The 18,247-nt window shown below is 37.9% G+C and overlaps 2 protein-coding genes across 2 annotated transcripts; both read left to right on the top strand.

Moving 5' to 3' along the window:
* The first annotated feature begins 1,254 nt into the window (after positions 1-1,254).
* On the top strand, positions 1,255-4,910 carry LOC121747988 (MLO-like protein 6). The gene is made up of 15 exons (XM_042142183.1): positions 1,255-1,437; positions 1,581-1,638; positions 1,726-1,874; positions 1,996-2,112; positions 2,285-2,345; positions 2,954-3,042; positions 3,169-3,243; positions 3,356-3,450; positions 3,542-3,591; positions 3,701-3,741; positions 3,829-4,002; positions 4,084-4,119; positions 4,195-4,262; positions 4,345-4,405; positions 4,506-4,910. Exons 1-15 carry the CDS (start codon positions 1,315-1,317, stop codon positions 4,872-4,874), a joined length of 1,566 nt encoding a protein of 521 aa, XP_041998117.1. The 5' UTR covers positions 1,255-1,314; the 3' UTR covers positions 4,875-4,910.
* Positions 4,911-7,593: 2,683 nt separating this feature from the next.
* On the top strand, positions 7,594-17,685 carry LOC121749081 (MLO-like protein 6). Its single transcript, XM_042143694.1, has 16 exons — positions 7,594-7,734; positions 8,075-8,132; positions 8,230-8,378; positions 8,473-8,589; positions 9,050-9,069; positions 11,464-11,492; positions 15,629-15,640; positions 15,728-15,816; positions 15,896-15,970; positions 16,054-16,148; positions 16,247-16,296; positions 16,427-16,467; positions 16,567-16,740; positions 16,839-16,874; positions 16,996-17,063; positions 17,167-17,685. The coding sequence occupies exons 1-16, from the start codon at positions 7,594-7,596 to the stop codon at positions 17,645-17,647; spliced, it is 1,635 nt and encodes a 544-aa protein (XP_041999628.1). The 3' UTR covers positions 17,648-17,685.
* The last annotated feature ends 562 nt before the right edge of the window (positions 17,686-18,247 follow it).

The raw sequence follows: 18,247 nt of genomic DNA, 5'->3' as shown, positions 1-18,247 counted from the left end.
CATGAACCAATCCCTATTGTATTTGTTATGATAAAGGAAATAAAATTCCAAATTCGATGAATTATCAATGTGAATCACAGAGTAATTAAATGTGTTAGAAAAAAAAATTTAAATATACGACTATTCTAAATTGACTTTTTGTATAGTAAATCAAATGAATACACGAATACGCCAAATTAGTCAAAGTGACTTTAATTAATCTTAGCACATGATTCAATATATAGTCAGATTTGGAAACTGAAATTCCAACCACATCGACACTAATTCAATCATACAAGGAAACCCCCCAAAGACCTATTCACCCAACTTTTTCAGAGAAAAGACCACAGGAAATCTATTCTAACAGTTTTTACTTTTTATAATCTTTTGAAAGAATGTTCTACAAATACATATATACATGTTCAAATAAATTAAGATCTAATTTTCATTCATTTATTTAATCTCAAAGATTTATCATGGATGGAATTCTTCTTTGCTGGATGAATGCAATTATGCAACACAACACGATTCGAATTTCATAAATGTGAAAAATATGAGTACATTTTGTTTGAATGCAATTAATTGATTTCACTATCATTAAACTGACTTTATATTTTTTAATTCAATAATTTTAGTTTTCAAGATTAAAAAAAATAGTAGTACTAATTTTCACATTAATCCCACGTAATGTGCATATTTTCTATTTTAGAACTTTATGGAATTGATAACTTTGAGATGTGAAACACTTAATAAAATTAAATATAATATAAATCTGAATAGGTCCGCTGGTCAAGACTTCAAATGAAGTGGTCCCTAACATAGTGTGGATATGAAAGGTCTATCTATGCCCAAATTTTAGGAGTTATTTAAATATGATTTTAATAAAAAATTATATTCTTGTGTCATTATTTGATTTAAATTTCTAAACTTTTCCCTCCATATTTATAACAAATAAGTCAATATAGTATCTATAGATGACGCGCCACCAATCTTATCATACCCAAAATACACCTAGGTTACAAATAACATCAGTGAATATTTTATACTATTAAAAAAGTTCAAACTCAATTAATTAAGACTATGACTAAGTCTAATCATTTCTTAATCACCAGTTACGGTAACGACTTCACTCTCTTTCTCTTAAATTTTTTTCTTGACTTATACAAAATCATAAAGCGGCAAAATTCAACGCTTTTGCAACTTGAAAAAATGGAACTCTTATCCTATATATATACAAACACAAACCAATAATAGAATAAACTACACAAACAAAACTCTTACATATATTGCTAGAAATCTTTTGTTTGTTTAATTATTACTTGAATCGGAGAAGAAATGGATGAGTTACCTAAGGAGAAGACGTTGGAGGCGACGCCAACGTGGGCGGTCGCCGTTGTTTGCTTTGTGTTGGTTGCTATCTCCATTCTCATTGAACAAATCATTCATCATACTGAGTCGGTATAGTAATATTCATAGATAATTTTATTTTAATTTTCTAAATAGTTCGACTTTATGAGATTATATCATTTAATCTATTAGTATGTAAAAAATTAACTTTCATTTGCCTCCTCTTATAATGTATTGTGCCTTTTATGTTGCAGTGGTTAAAGAAAAGAAAAAAGGAACCTCTACGTGAATCACTTGAAAAAGTTAAAGCAGGTGCAAATTAAATCAATATTAAAATTAGTTTCAATGTTTATAAATTATTGTTTCTTTTTCTAACACTTTTGTATTTTGGTGAAAAAGAGCTTATGTTGCTAGGGTTCATATCATTGCTGCTGACAGTATTGCAAGAACATCTTTCAAATATTTGTGTTCCAAGAAAAGTTGGACATTCTTGGCATCCTTGCAAGTACACAGATAGTGGCAAATATTATGATCCATGTATAAAAAAGGTAATTATTTAATTTATCTATAAATTATATATGTCCTTCCTTTTGGTAGTATTATTTATATATGCTTTGTTTATTGTTTCACTATTTATGATGAATTTGGTTTATTTTACATAAATTTCAGGGAAAAATTCAGTTGGTTTCAGCATATGGCATACACCAACTCCACATCTTCATCTTTATATTGGCAATTTGTCACATAATTTATTGTATTCTCACTTATGGCCTCGGAAAACTTAAGGTAATCTACTTTCCGAAACTTTGTAATATAAATTTGGCCTACTTAAATATTTAAATATAATTATCTTCAAAATCATTAATTATAAACATCTTATGCATCTATATAAAAAAATCCATTAAATCCTGATATGTGTATATTAAGGTAAATTAACCCATTTTTTCCTGTATATTAGATGAGGAAATGGAAATCATGGGAGGATGAAACCAAGACAGATGAGTACCAATATTATAATGGCAAGTATCAAATTGATTGCTATTAATTCGTTTGTTCATACGTACCTATCAAATCACTCATAGTATTTTTTTTCTTGTATAACTTTTTAAATAAAACACAACATCCATTTTTATTTATTTATTTATTTATTTATTTATCTAGATCTATGTATGGATAGTTAGGAAAGCCAATTTTCCGTGTAACAAATAACAATACAATAATTATAATTACAAATCAATTTCTCCACGATTACTAAAATTGTAGCAGTACATTTTAATTTGGTAAGTACTAATAAGATGTCGGCAAATAAGATGGAATATTGGTTCAATAATTAATAATCGACACGTTTCGTCGGAGACTGGTTAATAGCGACCCATATATATACTCTGATTATTAGTATTTTTTTATAAGGAGAAATCACAACCACTAAATAGGTCAATAGTCATGACTCATGACATTGCTTCTTTCTAAATTCCCACTAAATAAATAAAATTGATGATCAAATGGTTATTCACTGCAGTCAAATAATTGACCAATGAGATACATGTGTGTTTGTTTATTTAGATTGATATACTGAATTCTTACATTTATTAAAAAAAATAATTTCTTGACTAATTGTGTGTTGCAGATCCAGAAAGATTCAGATTTGCGAGGGAGACATCGTTTGGGCGTAGACATTTGAATTTCTGGAGCCGCTGGCCTCTTCTTCTCTGGATTGTAATAACACTTCTCAATTAAATTATTATCATTTACTTTTAATTAATTAATTTTGCTTCTCCATTAAACTTTTAAAAATAAATAGACAGAGACTTATATAATAATCTGTACGTATCTGTATTTTAGGTATGTTTCTTCAGGCAATTCGTCAGATCCGTTGCAAAAGTTGATTACTTCACACTTAGACATGGTTTTATAACAGTAAGTCATTCATTGCAGCAATATATATAGATTCCAATTTGTAATAGTACTCATATGAATTGCAAATATATATAATTAATTACCTACAAATTAAACATGTCACAATTTTCAGGAACATCTAACACCTCAAAGCCAAGCATCATTCAATTTCCAGAAATATATTAACAGATCACTAGAAGAAGATTTCAAAGTGATTGTGGGAATAAGGTTTGATTAACTTTATTCATTTTTATTACAAAAATCCTAGTCCCATTGCAACATTTGATATTAATAAAATTAGCTAATTCTTGAAATGCAGCCCAGTAATATGGTTCTGTGCCGTTGTGTTCCTGCTCACCAACACCAATGGTGAGTCCAACAAACAATAATTTCTTCATCACGAATAAAAAAATATACTTTTGTGAATCCAAACTAATTTAACTAAGACTAATGCAATTGTTCATGTTTCCTTAAACAGGGTGGTACTCATACTTCTGGCTACCGTTTATTCCTTTAATCGTGGGTGAATCCTTTCCAATCTCGTATTTCATTTCATCAATGTAAGCCTGAAAATTTAAATATCTAACATTTTTTTCGAATATATAGATAATACTATTGGTGGGAGCAAAATTGCAAGTGATCATAACAAAAATGGGAATGAGAGTTCTAGATAGAGGAGATGTGATCAAAGGCAGCCCCGTTGTTCAGCCTAGTGACGACCTTTTCTGGTTTGGTAGCCCCCGTTTCCTGCTCTTCCTCATCCATTTTGTTCTTTTCTTGGTAACTTTTTTCTCTACTAAATAAAAAGAAAGAAAAATATTGATTTAGCAAAACCTAATTACTATTTGTTGTGATTTGCAGAATGCATTTCAAATAGCTTTCTTAGCATGGAGTTATGTAAGTCTAGATCTGCTGCAAATGATGTATACTTATTTCAACATATATAACTAATTAACATGATTTTTTTTCCAGTACGAATTTGGGTATCCGTCGTGCTACCACGAAAATATTGAAGATATAATCATCCGAGTCTCAATGGGGTAAAGAGAAACAATATTTTATGTTACTACTAAATTCAAATTATTTTCCAAACCCTAATTCTTGTACTTTTTTTTTGTGTAGTGCCATAATTCAGTTCCTATGCAGCTACGTCACTCTCCCTCTCTACGCCTTGGTGAATCAGGTACGATAAAGAATGGTTATTTGTATGTAAATACGTGAACTTTTAATATATGAATTTTGAAATTTTCTGATTTTCCCCTAAAATTAATTTTTCTGTGAAGATGGGGTCGAAAATGAGGCCGGTGATATTCAGCAATAACGTAGCCACAGCGCTGCGCGGATGGCATCAGACGGCGAAGAAGCACGTGAAGCAGGGGCGGGCGTCGGGTAGCAGCACGCCCTTTTCCAGCCGGCCGGCCTCACCGTTGCACGGGAGCACGTCGCCTCTGTATCTGCTGCAGGGATACAACAAGTCTAATTATGAGGAGGGACATGATCAGGATGATGGCCATGATTTTAAGTATGCAGAAAATTCAATTGTTGAGATAGAGACTGAGAGGGATGTTGAAAATCCCCCTTCTCCTAGTGCAGGGAGCAGACCTCCATACCAAAATGATTTCTCCTTTCCAAACAAGGACACCCAAACGTGATTTTTGCCTTTTTTTTAATAGTAATAAGTGATATATTTTTTTCCATGTTTTTTATTGATGATACTCATACTTACTAATAATATCTTAAAATTTTGATTCATTTTATTCATATTTTTATTCTTTAGAATAAATCAATTGTGATCTCATATTCTCATGTTATAATTTAAGCATTATAGAGAACGTGAAAATAAAAAAACCAAAATTTGTATCTCGATCGTGTGATATATTTCATGCAAACAATTTAAATATCCAACTTTTTGGAAAAACAAATCCACACAGCGAAGCGATCCACTGTAAAAGATAAATATTGTTGAGAAATATTTTGTATTATTGTTAATTAACCATACAATCACGAAGATTTATTCGTGCATCAACTATAATCATAAATTTTACTATGTTTATGCATGTTTCTCATGTGTGTGTGCACTTGACTTGCAGACTGCAGAGAATTTCATTAACACTATAAACTTCAAATATTTTACATTAATATAATTAATTTTCCCTCATTAAGAATTTTCCTTGTGCAAAATACTCGTTTACTTGTATACAAGTTACCGATATCTTGCTATGATTTTGAAGTACGAATAATATGAAGTTGAGAATTCTATCGTCCGGATGAAATATAACTCAGTCCACAGAATTTTGATGATTTGGAAATTGTGGTGTTGATAAAAACGAGTATTGGTGATTTTTCAACTTTAATTAAATTTAAATCAACTTAATTAGAAGGTTCTGTCTCACTAATGTTGGAGACATAATCAAAATTAAAATTGTTTGAAGTTCGTGGGCCCCCAAAGGCCCAAATCCAAACAATGTTAAAACCATCCAAGTCGAAAGTTTAAGGTAGTGATAATTTTTTATTTTAATTTTATACAAGAAAAATAATCTAAAAATCTTGAAAGTGAAATCGGTCAAGATGACTTGAACTCGGTAGGACTTTTATTGCCGAAATCAAAGTAAAAATGTACACCTAACTATAAAACATTGAATAGTTTCGTATAATTTGATTTTTCTCCGATATAACCACGTCAATGTAATTGTAACACAAATAATTTAGTAAACGCGACTATTTAATCGAAAAAGAACTCTTTAACTTCAGTTTCGGTCCAAAATCATCAGCGGTGCGTATAACACGTTCCAATCTCGTAAACAGAAAATCGATAGTATGTAATTAAATAATTATTAATATTGTGTTAAGTTACGAATATGAAAAAACACAGAAAGTTCGTGTATCTAATATTTACACAAAGTTCATGTATCTAAAATACAAATAAGTCAAAAAATAATGATATGATGGTTCGAGTTAATTAATGTAGCGAAATGTATAAATATAATTATGGTATTAAATGGAAACGAGGGGTGCGTTGTAATACTAACTTTTCTTAAATTGTTAAATCATCAACGCAGTCTATTAAAAATGTCAACACTATCACATTAAAATTGTAAATACAAATTTATGTTGACATTTTAAATATCAATGTCAACACAGTTTACCCAAATATCAACTAAGTTTATGTTGACATTTCAATGTCATCGTGTTGACATTTTTAATACACTATATTGATGAGTTAGCAGAGTTATCACATCTCTTTATTCGTCAGAAAATACATATCCCACTTTAACTCGGTATATATGTAAAAATTTAATTGAATATTGATCTCTTTTTTATACTCCACTTTAATCGTCTTTTAAAAATAGTTACGATTCACTATTAAAAGTATGCAATTTCGATTTTAGGAATTATTATTTTTCTTATAAAATTCATCCTCTATTAATAATACTTTAATTATATTACTAAAATAAAAAACACTTCCTTCACTTTTTTTTCTATCATTCTTATTTTATAAATTGTTTATTAAATTTCTATTGTTTCAAAGGATGAGTGTAGTTTAAAAGAAGTGGTTCTGTGAGTCCAGATTTAAAATAAATCTCGACGAAATACTACTGAATTTATTATGAAATGACACATTACATAAGTAGAATTTGATTTACAGACACATCAAATTTAGTCAGTAAAATGATTAATATACACATGGATCATTTTGAAACCACTGTCATTATTCAAATAGCTATTTTGTCATCGTTTATATATCGTTGGGTGACGTGACACCTTTCAATTTTTTGGCAATTCCGATACCCCAAAATATTTCGCGGTCGAAAAGCAGGTATAATTATATGACAAGGGATATTAATTAATACTATATATACTAGTATAACACATCAATTAAGATTCAAATGACTAACCAAACAGCATGAAAGATAATAACACCGCATTAAATAATAGACATAAAAAAATTATCACCAAGCTGTACGTGTTATCTTATTCTTATCCAAACATAAACATTGAGATCCAAACTCCAGATTACGTTTATGGCAAGAAACTTCATCTTGACTCTTCAAAAAAACAAATTTGAATTTTCAAAATTCAATAGTCCAAACACATGTTATCCCAAGTGGAATTCCTCTATGGCTCTATCTAATCTTCTATGAAGTTCATATATCTCTGACTCATTAACTGACAACATTGTAAGTTGGAAAATTCACACCCATTGAGTATCGACACTTCTCAACTGAATGACTCTTCCCTCACTCTATAAATACATAATCGAAGATCTTCCACATCACTTGCATAAATGATAAATTCTGTTTTAGTATTGTTGCACCGACCATATATACATATATAGTTGTCCACTACAACCTTTCCTCGTACCCGAAATAAATGGCATCGCCACTGCCACTGCCGCCGCCGCCAAAGGAGAAGTCATTGGAGTCGACAGCGACGTGGGCGGTGGCCGTCGTTTGCTTTGTGTTGGTTGCGATCTCCGTCGTCATCGAACAACTCCTTCATCATACTGAACTGGTACAATCAAGCTTAGTATTCTATATTACTCTCTTTGTCTACCATTAGATGTCCCATTTTTGTCCGACTCGGATGTTAAGAAATAGTTTTAAAAAGATTAGAGAAATGTGAGTTCATTTTTTATATATTGATTTTATAATAAAATATGAGTGGAGCGGGTTAGTGGAATGAGAAGTTCATTTATCAAATATAGTAAAAATGAAATAAGAATTTATTGACCGGAGGACAGAAAAAATGAAAAATGAGATATTTAAAGACAGTTTGAGGGAGAGTGTATATATATATTTTTTTATCTGGTGTGGACTTATTATATAGGCTTGATCCATTAATTTGATCGCAGTGGTTAAAGAAAAAGAGAAAGTTAGCTTTATGTGAAGCTCTGGAAAAGATTAAAGCAGGTAATCATTGTCCATCAAATATTTCAATACATAGTTGAATCAAAATTGATTTTTTGAATACATGATTAATTAAACATATTTTTTCACCTTGTTATAGAGCTTATGCTGCTGGGGTTCATATCGTTGCTACTAACAGTGACACAAGAAAGTCTTTCTGATATTTGTGTCCCCAAAAGTGTTGCAAGTTCTTGGCATCCTTGTAATGAAAAATACAATAAAACATACTATGATCCATGCCTGGCAAAGGTATAATTGGCTAATTTATATTCAATCTTATAATTAATGTTTATAGATACAAACTAATAGTATTTGGTGACTTACTTACGTACAAGTATTTTAGGGCAAGGCACAACTGGTTTCAGCATATGGGATACACCAGCTCCATATCTTCATTTTTGTATTGGCACTTGCTCATGTTATCTACTGTGTCGTCACTTACGCCTTTGGAAAGCTAAAGGTAATTTACGGTTAGTTTTAATAATTAGTGTCTTAATTTGAATAATGATGATTGGGCGAATTTTTGATGGTAGTAAATGCAGGTAAAAGAAAATATAGATCACGACACAAGGAATTACGTGGTTCGATTTACTGAGGTAAATCTACATCCACGGGAAGAAAGGAGGGCAAGATTGTATTGCTTGATCTGGTTTACAGCTTACAAATACAGACTTGCTATATGATATTTGATGTCTAGAGAGCTCTCTCTCCTGGTCTATCTGATCTAAGTTCTATTTATACATTGAACTAAGATCGTGGCTTGCATCACCACTAACTAGGTCGTGGCTTACATCACCACTAACTAGGTTGTGGATGTCGTGGAGGTCATGAGATCCTGCATGGGTCCACTATCTCTTTGTTTGGTCCGCTATCCTGCATGAGATCCTGCATGAGTTGACACCACTAAATAGATCGTGTAGTGGAGGTCGTGGAGGTTCTGCATGAGTCCACTATCTCCCAGTTCGGTCGAACACTGAGACCGAACTGCTGAACTATTGCCGAGCAGCTTTTGCCGATCTGAGAGTAGAGCTTGATTGGTCGGCTTTTACCGAGCTGTAGGCTGGGGCCGAACTCTTTGGTAATGCCGAACTGATACTCTTCCTTGGGCTTTGGGCTGATGGGCCGTCACTGCTATTGGGCTTGTTTAGTACGTACCCCATCACTACCCCCCCCCGAAAAGCGAAGTGAATCACTTCGGCGAAGCGAGTCACTTCGGCATTCTGGATAAAGGTACGGGGGAGGCTGACGTTAGGGGACGTGCCTTGCGCGTGACTGCATTAAATGCGACAGTAAAATCCGGCCGTTGAATCCTGAAAAGGTGGGATTCGAAACGGTGCGATGATTTTGAAATCTTCTCCGAATCTGATAAATACGTCCTTTCTTCATCATTTAAACACTTTTGCTATTGCTTCTTCTGCATTCTCTCTCTTTTGCGTAAAAATTTCCTTCCGCTTTCAAGAATTTCTTCAGAATTTCTTCAGACTTTCAAAGAGTAAGAACTATGTCTTCTTCTTCTTCTTCTGAGTCAGGTAGCGGTAGGAAAGGGGATAAGGGGTCTTCTATCCGGAAAGAATCCGGGGAGAAGACCGTAGAGTATTTTCACAGCATCTTGAGTAAGGATACTGTGATATCCCTACACGAAAAATATTTTTTTCCTGGGGGGAAGGTTGCGATTCCCGACGACCTTCATAGGGCTGACTCGCCGCCGGAGGGTTACGCCACCGTTTACGAAGCCTGCTTAGAATGCGGGCTTCGTTTCCCTCTTCCCCCACCTTTTGTAGAGCTTCTTGATTTTTTCCAACTCCCTTTAGGTCAGGTGACTCCGAATTCTTGGAGGCACTTATCGGCCTTTGCTGCCGAACTGCGTAGGCTAGATAAGGATGTGTCTCTGAGGGCAATCCTTAATTTCTTTCAGTTTAAGAGGAAGGGATCTTGGTTTTACCTGATCCCTTTACAGCCCTTTAGAGCCTTTTGTAAAACCAAATGGCCGAAATGGCAAAATCGTTTCTTTTTTTATAATAGGACTTCGGCTTCGGACTTTTCCTGGAGAGGGCCGAAGTCCGTTATTCCTCATCCTCGGGTAGAACCGTTGGACGAGCTCGAGGCCGAGCTCAATAAGATTCCTATGATTAGGAAGCAGTACCTGGAGTCTGAGCTCGTCAAGGGCGACTTCGTGTTCGACTCCTCGTCTTCGGACGAAGAGATTGAGGGTGAGGAATTCTTTTTTATGCATTACTGCCTTGACGACGAAAACTAACCTTGTTTTCTTGCTTTTTGGCAGTGAACTTGCTAAACAAGCTCGGTCGCAAATCCTCCGAATCTAAGGAACCGGAGAGGCCGAAAACCACCAGCTCGGCGTCTGATGCCGAGAAGAATCCGAAGAGGCAAAAGACCTCTTCGGATCCAAAGAAGCCGGAGTCGACTTCGGCAAATAGGAAGGGGAAGACCCAGAAGCCCCCAAGAGCGCCGGAGAAAGACGTGGTCTTGGCGCCTCCTTCGGAACATATCTGTGAGCCCTTTTTATGGCCCACGGACTTCGCCGAGGTGAATTCTCTTCTTGATTTTCTGGCCTTGCTTTTTTCCTGTATTTTTTGTGGCCCCTCGGTTGACTTTTTCCTTTTTCCATTTTCAGAGGAACGATATGCTCTCCAAGCTCGTCGCCGTTGAACTCTCCAAAGCGTCCAACGATTATGCTGAGATGCAGAGGAAGTTGAATGTTGCTCGTCACCAGGCCGAACAGGCTCGGGCGGACTTTGAGAAGGCAAGGGCCGCTAGGATCTCGGCTCAGGATGAAGCACAGCGGGCAAAAAACGAGCTCATCATCCAGCGAGAGCAGACGAAACGGAGGGATGCTGCCGCCGTGGTTGCCCAAGGGGAGGTTCTCCGTGCTTTCGCGGAGAAACTCTTTCTGAGCCATCAATTTTCGGCCTTTGTCGGTGATCTGCTGAAACTGATGACCGATAATGCCGAGCAGGGGCCCGAAGTCGTCCTGCCGCTGTACGGCCGAGAGATAGCAGCTCGTCTCCAGAGTCTGCCGCTCCTTGAGGAGTTTGCTTCGTCCTCGGTCCTGCTTTCTGCTGACCGAGTTCGTAGTTGCCGAGCTGACCGGGACGAGAATATGGAGGCTATCTTTGCCTCCTTAGGGCCAGTTTCACCCGCTCCAATTTTCCACGGAGAGGGTGAGACCGAGCAGCTTGATCAGCAGACCGGAGACAGGCAGGCCGAGCAAGAGGTGCTGCTGATCGGTGATGGGGGCACCGAGCAGGCTGGGGGGAGCAAGGAGGCCGAGGCTGAAGCTGAGGCAGACAAGGAGAAGGAAGCTGAACCTCACCGAGGAGCCGGAGACGAAGCTGGCGGAGTATGATTTCGTCTCCCTTCTCTTAGTTTAGTTTCTTTCTTGTTGTAAAATGGCCTTGAAGCCCTCCTTGTGTAAAAAAATTTTTTTTCTTATGAATGAAAAAATTCTTCTTTCTACACTTGTGTCTTGTATAGCTTTTCGTACTCTCTTTTACTCCTGTTGTGGTTTACTACCTGCTCAGTAAACTGAAATGCCGAACTGACATAGCTGCTTTGTATTCTTAACTCTTAAGGAGCTGGAGGTACTTCACTGGAAGCGGCTGTACTCTTCCGCTTTAGACGAAGCTGAGAAAAAAGCCATAGCTGACCAGATGAAGAATGACGAACTCTTGGCTTGTTTAGTGAAGCTGGAGGCCGACAATAAGGACTTAGAGTCCGAAAAGAAAGATCTGGAGGCCGAGCTGAATACTGCCGTCGCTGAGAGGACTGCGTATGAGGATTTCATCTGCAGGCGCGGGGGAATGACCATCTCTGAAGTTCAGGAACGAGTTGACGAACTGTGGGAGGAATATCATGTACTCCGGAGGAACAATGCGCTGGAGAGCTCGGCTTGCCAACAAGTCGTGAAATCATTGCGGCGCTGGGCTTCTCGGTACGACATCATTCTTTCCCGGCGTCCCTCAATCGAGAGATTCCTTAGGCATTTCCCGCCAACAGATGCTCGCACTCCAGCTCAAACCTCTGATTCACTTGCTCAAAATCCTACTCCAAATCAGCAACGAACTCAGGAGCAACCGGAAACGTCAAGACGAGAACGGACTCAGGAGCAACCGGAAACGTCAAGACGAGGACGGACTGAAGTTCGTAGAGGAGCTGTGATTATGAGTGAGCAAGATCAACAAATGCTTCGTGAAGAGACTCTTCGCCGCCGAGGTGCCAGAACTTCCCGGACTCAGGGAAGAGGCGGTAGGTCGATCAGAGCATCTCGTCGACCTGCTTATTCTTCAGCTGCCCGGAACGCCCGAACTCGGCTTCACGAGGATTTTTTGAATAGGTGGCTCAACTTTAGCAACCGTGGACAGTAGAATAGTCCTTTGTAATAGCGTAACGCCTTCTCGTAGGGCAGCGGAGTTGTATGCCGAACAAGTTTTAATAAATGAAATCTTCATTTCGCTTCTATCACTGCGTATTTACAGCTTAGCGAAAAAATTTCATCGTGCTCGTCCTCGGTCTTATGAAGTAAACTTCTTTGACCGGACTCGTCCTCGGTCTTATGAAGTAAGCTTCTTTGACCGGACTCGTCTTTGGTCTTATGAAGTAAACTTCTTTGACCGGACTTGGTCCTCGGTCTTATGAAATAAACTTCTTTGACCGGACTCGTCTTTGGTCTTATGAAGTAAATTTCTTTGACCGGACTCGTCTTTGGTCTTATGAAGTAAATTTCTTTGACCGGACTAAGCTTGTGTCCTAATTTGGCGAGTTTTATCGCTCGGATCGGACTTTCCCTTGTCCTAATTTGGGGATCGGACTTTCCCTTGTCCTAATTCGGCGAGTTTTATCACGTGGATCGGACTTTCCCTTGTCCTAATTCGGCGAGTTTTATCGCGTGGATCGGACTTTCCCTTTGTTGCAGTTCGTTTCAGACGAACTGCTTGTTTCTTAAGCTGAATTGTGGTCTTGTATCCTCCTTAGAAGCTTGGACTCACAATCGTTGGCTTATATATGTTCTAAAAAGGGGATCAGCCTTCGAAGAACAAGATACCTCAGTAACATTTGTAAGAGACGACACGCACATAGACAGACAAAACGCACATAGACAAACAAAACGCACATAGACAAACATGAAAAACAAGTAAAAAACAAAGAAAGCACATACCCCTAGGACCGAACTAGACACAAGACTGACTGACCGGACTGTCTCTTACAAATGGAACTTCTTGAGGTTGGAAATGTACCATGTTCGGGGTACTTGTTCTCCTGACATGTGAGTCAATTTATAAGACCCTTTGCCGAGGACTTCTGACACCCGATATGGACCTTCCCATGTGGGTTCGAGTTTGCCCAGCTTTTCTGCTCGGCTTACTTCGTTGTTTCTCAAGACGAGATCTCCCACTTGAAATTGCAGCTTTTTCACCTTTTGGTTATAATACCGGGCTACTTGCTCCTTGTACTTGGCTGCTTTTATGCAGGCCAATTCTCTTCTTTCTTCGGCCAGATCTAGTTCGGCTCTCAGTCCGTCATCATTCATTTCTGAGGAGAAATTTAGAGTTCGGGGACTGGGTACGCCGATCTCAACCGGAATCACGGCGGGCGGGCGGCTTCTCAGGATTGAGACGTGGCCCCAATCGGTCTTGCACCGGAGTCCTTTGAATCCTTTCAAAAGGAGTTCGGCGAGGATGTCCCTGATCGCCAAAAGGAGTTCGGCGAGGATGTCCCTGATCGCTATGATCGGGCTTCCTCCCGTCTCCTCGGGATGAGCTGTCTAAAGGCCGTTTGCGACGGTCTGCCTCATCGGCACGGGAGAACTGGTCCGCAATGTCCCACATCTCTTGAGCTGTTTGCGGACTGCATTCCACGAGCTTTCTGTAGAGAGCTCCGGGCAGGATTCCATTTTGGAATGCCGAAATGACAAGTAGATCATTGAGATCATCTACTTGTAGGCATTCCTTGTGGAACCTCGTCATAAAGTCGCTGATCTTTTCGTCGCGACCTTGACGTGTAGAAAGCAGCTGAGCCGAAGTGATTCGGGCTTCCGCTTTCTGAAAGAACCTCCTGTGGAAAGCATCCATTAGATCTCGGTAAGATCTAATGCTGCCTTGGGGGAGGCTATCGAACCACCTTCTTGCGTTCCCGATAAGCAGCTCGGGAAACAGCTTGCACATATGGACCTCATTGAGACCCTGGTTCGCCATGTTATACTGATAGCGTCCCAGGAAGTCATGAGGATTCACTAACCCGTCATAAGTCATTGACGGAGTTCGGTAGTTCTGTGGTAAGGGAGTTCGGGTGATATCGTCCGAGAACGGAGTCTTCAATGCTCCGTACATGGCGAACCCGACATCTCTTCGGTATGGAGGAGATGGAGTTCTCCTGTGATTCCGGTACCGAGGAGGAACAGGAACATGTCGGGGTTGAGGATTCTTCTTCCTGGAAGACACGGCACTACTGCGGTAGTGACTTTCATGTCTGGATGAGGAGGGAGAATCCACCGTTTTCGTCTCCGGCTTTTGGCCCTTTTGCAGGAAAATTAAGAACTCTTCCTGCTTCTCGGCCAAAAACAACTTGACAGCCTCGTTCAAATCGGGCTGCTGGGAAGACTCGGTGCGATGAGTCTTTGAGCGGTTTGTTCCTTCTCCGTGAGAACTGGAAGTAGATTTCTCCCGAGGCTGTTTTCCAGACCTGCGGGCTGGACTAGCTTCCTCATAGTTATCACGAACGGTATTATGGGTGTTACGTGATCTGGTATGCATTTTTTTGGTGGAAGAGGATCAAAAACTCGCTTTTATCACAGATTTGGTTCTCTGTTTCCCACAGACGGCGCCAGTGATGATTGGGCGAATTTTTGATGGTAGTAAATGCAGGTAAAAGAAAATATAGATCACGACACAAGGAATTACGTGGTTCGATTTACTGAGGTAAATCTACATCCACGGGAAGAAAGGAGGGCAAGATTGTATTGCTTGATCTGGTTTACAGCTTACAAATACAGACTTGCTATATGATATTTGATGTCTAGAGAGCTCTCTCTCCTGGTCTATCTGATCTAAGTTCTATTTATACATTGAACTAAGATCGTGGCTTGCATCACCACTAACTAGGTCGTGGCTTACATCACCACTAACTAGGTTGTGGATGTCGTGGAGGTCATGAGATCCTGCATGGGTCCACTATCTCTTTGTTTGGTCCGCTATCCTGCATGAGATCCTGCATGAGTTGACACCACTAAATAGATCGTGTAGTGGAGGTCGTGGAGGTTCTGCATGAGTCCACTATCTCCCAGTTCGGTCGAACACTGAGACCGAACTGCTGAACTATTGCCGAGCAGCTTTTGCCGATCTGAGAGTAGAGCTTGATTGGTCGGCTTTTACCGAGCTGTAGGCTGGGGCCGAACTCTTTGGTAATGCCGAACTGATACTCTTCCTTGGGCTTTGGGCTGATGGGCCGTCACTGCTATTGGGCTTGTTTAGTACGTACCCCATCACAATACTATAATGGTGAGTGTAATTTTAAATTCATTGTGAAAATAAAGTAGCATAATTACTTGAGAATATGTATACTTATTTTGAGTTTGTTGATTGTAGATCCAGATAGATTCAGATTTGCTAGAGAGACATCGTTTGGTCGTAGACATTTGCATTTCTGGAGCCGCTCGCCTATTCTTCTATGGATTGTAAGACATTTATTTTCTAGCAAAATATTATATTTTTTGTATTTTAATTTAAAGGGATTAATTTATCTTTTATTGGCAGGTGTGTTTCTTCAGGCAGTTCTTCCCATCAGTAGCAAAAGTGGACTACCTTACTCTTAGGCATGGCTTTGTAACAGTAAGTTGTTTTCATATATGAGCTCTAACATCTTAATAAAGTAGTAAGTGTATATCACCAACAATAAAATTGTTGAAATTTAGGAACATCTACCCCCTCAAGTCCAGGATTCATTCGACTTTCAGATATACATAAACAGAGCACTTGAAGAAGATTTCAAAGTCATTGTTGGAATAAGGTTTGCAAAAAACATGAAGAATTCATTCTCTTCTTTTTTTATTGCATCATTTATAAATAAATTATTGCAACATTCACAACTGATTCATGTTTTTGCAGCCCTGCATTATGGTTCTGTGCTGTCCTGCTTCTCCTCACAAACACCAATGGTGAGTCAATATTTATTTACACACATACATATATTGTGAATTTTAGTGAAACAGATCATGAAATCCGAGTAATTCTAAATTGTAGTATTATCAAAAATTTAATTCAGTTGTTCATGTTTGCTTAAAACAGGGTGGTACTCTCACTTTTGGCTACCATTTATCCCCCTAGCTGTGAGTAAAGACCCTACCATCATATTCCATCTAGTATTTAAAATTTTGAGATAATACAACCAATCTCTAACATGTATGTACAAGTGATGAAATTCTCAGATCATACTATTAGTAGGAGCAAAATTGCAAGTGATCATCACTAAAATGGGAACAAGGATTCTTGAGAGAGGAGATGTGGTGATGGGCAGCCCTTTAGTTCATCCCAGCGACGATCTTTTCTGGTTTCGTCGCCCTCGACTCATCCTCTCCCTCATTCATTTCGTTCTTTTTGAGGTATTCTTTCTTCATAACAAACAAACCTTATCATTTCATCTACTTATGCCTATTTTTTGTGTACTTGTGTTTATGTCTCTTGATTTATTCTTTTGCAGAATGCATTTCAGATTGCTCTCTTTGCTTGGAGTTGGGTAAGTTGTTAGTTTGCTTCAAAGTCTCGAACTGATCAAGCATAAAAATGTTTGTGCTCATTTAATTTCCAGCATTTATTCACAAAAAAAGTAAATTGTGTTCATGATTTTGGTTTTTCAGCTTAAATTTGGATATCCATCTTGCTACCATGAGAATCTTGAGGAATTGCTCATACGAATCATGATGGGGTATGTGTTTCTTATGTTTTCAAATCGAAAAAAACTGCCTTGATTCATCAAAAAAGCATGTTAGTAATACTATTTACTAATGTTGTGTTTGTGTTTGTTGCAGTGTTGTGATACAGGTTTTGTGCAGTTATGTCACACTTCCTCTCTACGCCTTAGTTACTCAGATGGGATCAAGCATGAAGCCAGTCATTTTCGGGGATGACGTGGCAACAGGGCTGCGCGGCTGGCAGGCGGCCGCCAAGAAACCGGCAAAAGAAGGGCTGCCGATGGTCAAAGTCACCCCATTGACCGGTGTGCCCGCCTCTCCGTTGCGTGGTAGCATGTCGCCTGCCTACTTGCGGAATGTCCACATAAAGTCCACTGAGGACCTGCGTGATGGCGGGGAGAGGTCGTATGCCTCTCCCACTCACCACAACTATCGTGAGAGAAATGATCGATCACCCCGAACTTCGGTTATTGAGATAAAGAGAGATGTTGGAGAGCCTTCCTCTATTGAGTTGGGCTACATAGGCCAACAAGAAGAAGACATTAGCTCAAATCATTTTTCTTTTGGGAAAAATGATAATTCCACTGCTCCAAAGTAAAATAGTTATGTTTTTTTTTCATATCTTTTTTAGTCTTCTAGAAGAACCATTTTTTTCAACATACTTGTAGTAATGTAAAACTATACTCTTTTTAATGTAGTCTTGATCATACTCATAAGTCATATCCAAAAACATTAAATTATTTATTGATTAGAATTAATCCTTAGCTTCTTGAGGCGACGATACTTCAATGATCTTTCATGCAATCAACACGTCAAGTATTATTGGACCAGTAACATGATATCTTTGTTACTCTACCAACTAATCAATTAAAAAATTTTATTTTATTGAGGCTACTTAGTCAACTAATCAATTAAAAAATTATCAATGTTTGGTTTGTATGATTGTGTATATTAATATATATAATTATCACGTCAATTTTTATACTACGCCATTCTTGTCTTATTGATAATAAACTATTCTTATAATTTATGAGATATTAATATATATAGAGAAAACATTGGCATATTTAGAAATATATCGAAAAGTAGAGTTAGATTAGTACGTAGAAAAAGAACACCCATCAAAAGTAAACTACTGACCCTTGTTTTTTCTTTATCTCTTCAATTTCAACATTTTAAATCCAAACTCAACTGATAT

This window comes from Salvia splendens, chromosome 9 (assembly GCF_004379255.2).
Source record: "Salvia splendens isolate huo1 chromosome 9, SspV2, whole genome shotgun sequence".
NCBI classification, from domain to species: Eukaryota; Viridiplantae; Streptophyta; class Magnoliopsida; order Lamiales; family Lamiaceae; genus Salvia; species Salvia splendens.
The sequence above is the reverse complement of the archived record's forward strand: the minus strand, read 5'-3'. Positions and strand labels throughout refer to the sequence as shown.

Excerpts from the sequence above, each read along its gene's own strand:
- LOC121747988 (XM_042142183.1), top strand. The coding sequence starts at position 1,315 with ATGGATGAGTTACCTAAGGAGAAGACGTTGGAGGCGACGCCAACGTGG. Across the intron at positions 3,592-3,700 it reads CCTGCTCACCAACACCAATG|GGTGGTACTCATACTTCTGG; the intron begins GTGAGTCCAACA and ends TTCCTTAAACAG. Across the intron at positions 4,263-4,344 it reads ATCATCCGAGTCTCAATGGG|TGCCATAATTCAGTTCCTAT; the intron begins GTAAAGAGAAAC and ends TTTTTTGTGTAG.
- LOC121749081 (XM_042143694.1), top strand. The coding sequence starts at position 7,594 with ATGGCATCGCCACTGCCACTGCCGCCGCCGCCAAAGGAGAAGTCATTG. Across the intron at positions 7,735-8,074 it reads TCCTTCATCATACTGAACTG|TGGTTAAAGAAAAAGAGAAA; the intron begins GTACAATCAAGC and ends ATTTGATCGCAG. Across the intron at positions 15,817-15,895 it reads CGCCTATTCTTCTATGGATT|GTGTGTTTCTTCAGGCAGTT; the intron begins GTAAGACATTTA and ends TTTTATTGGCAG.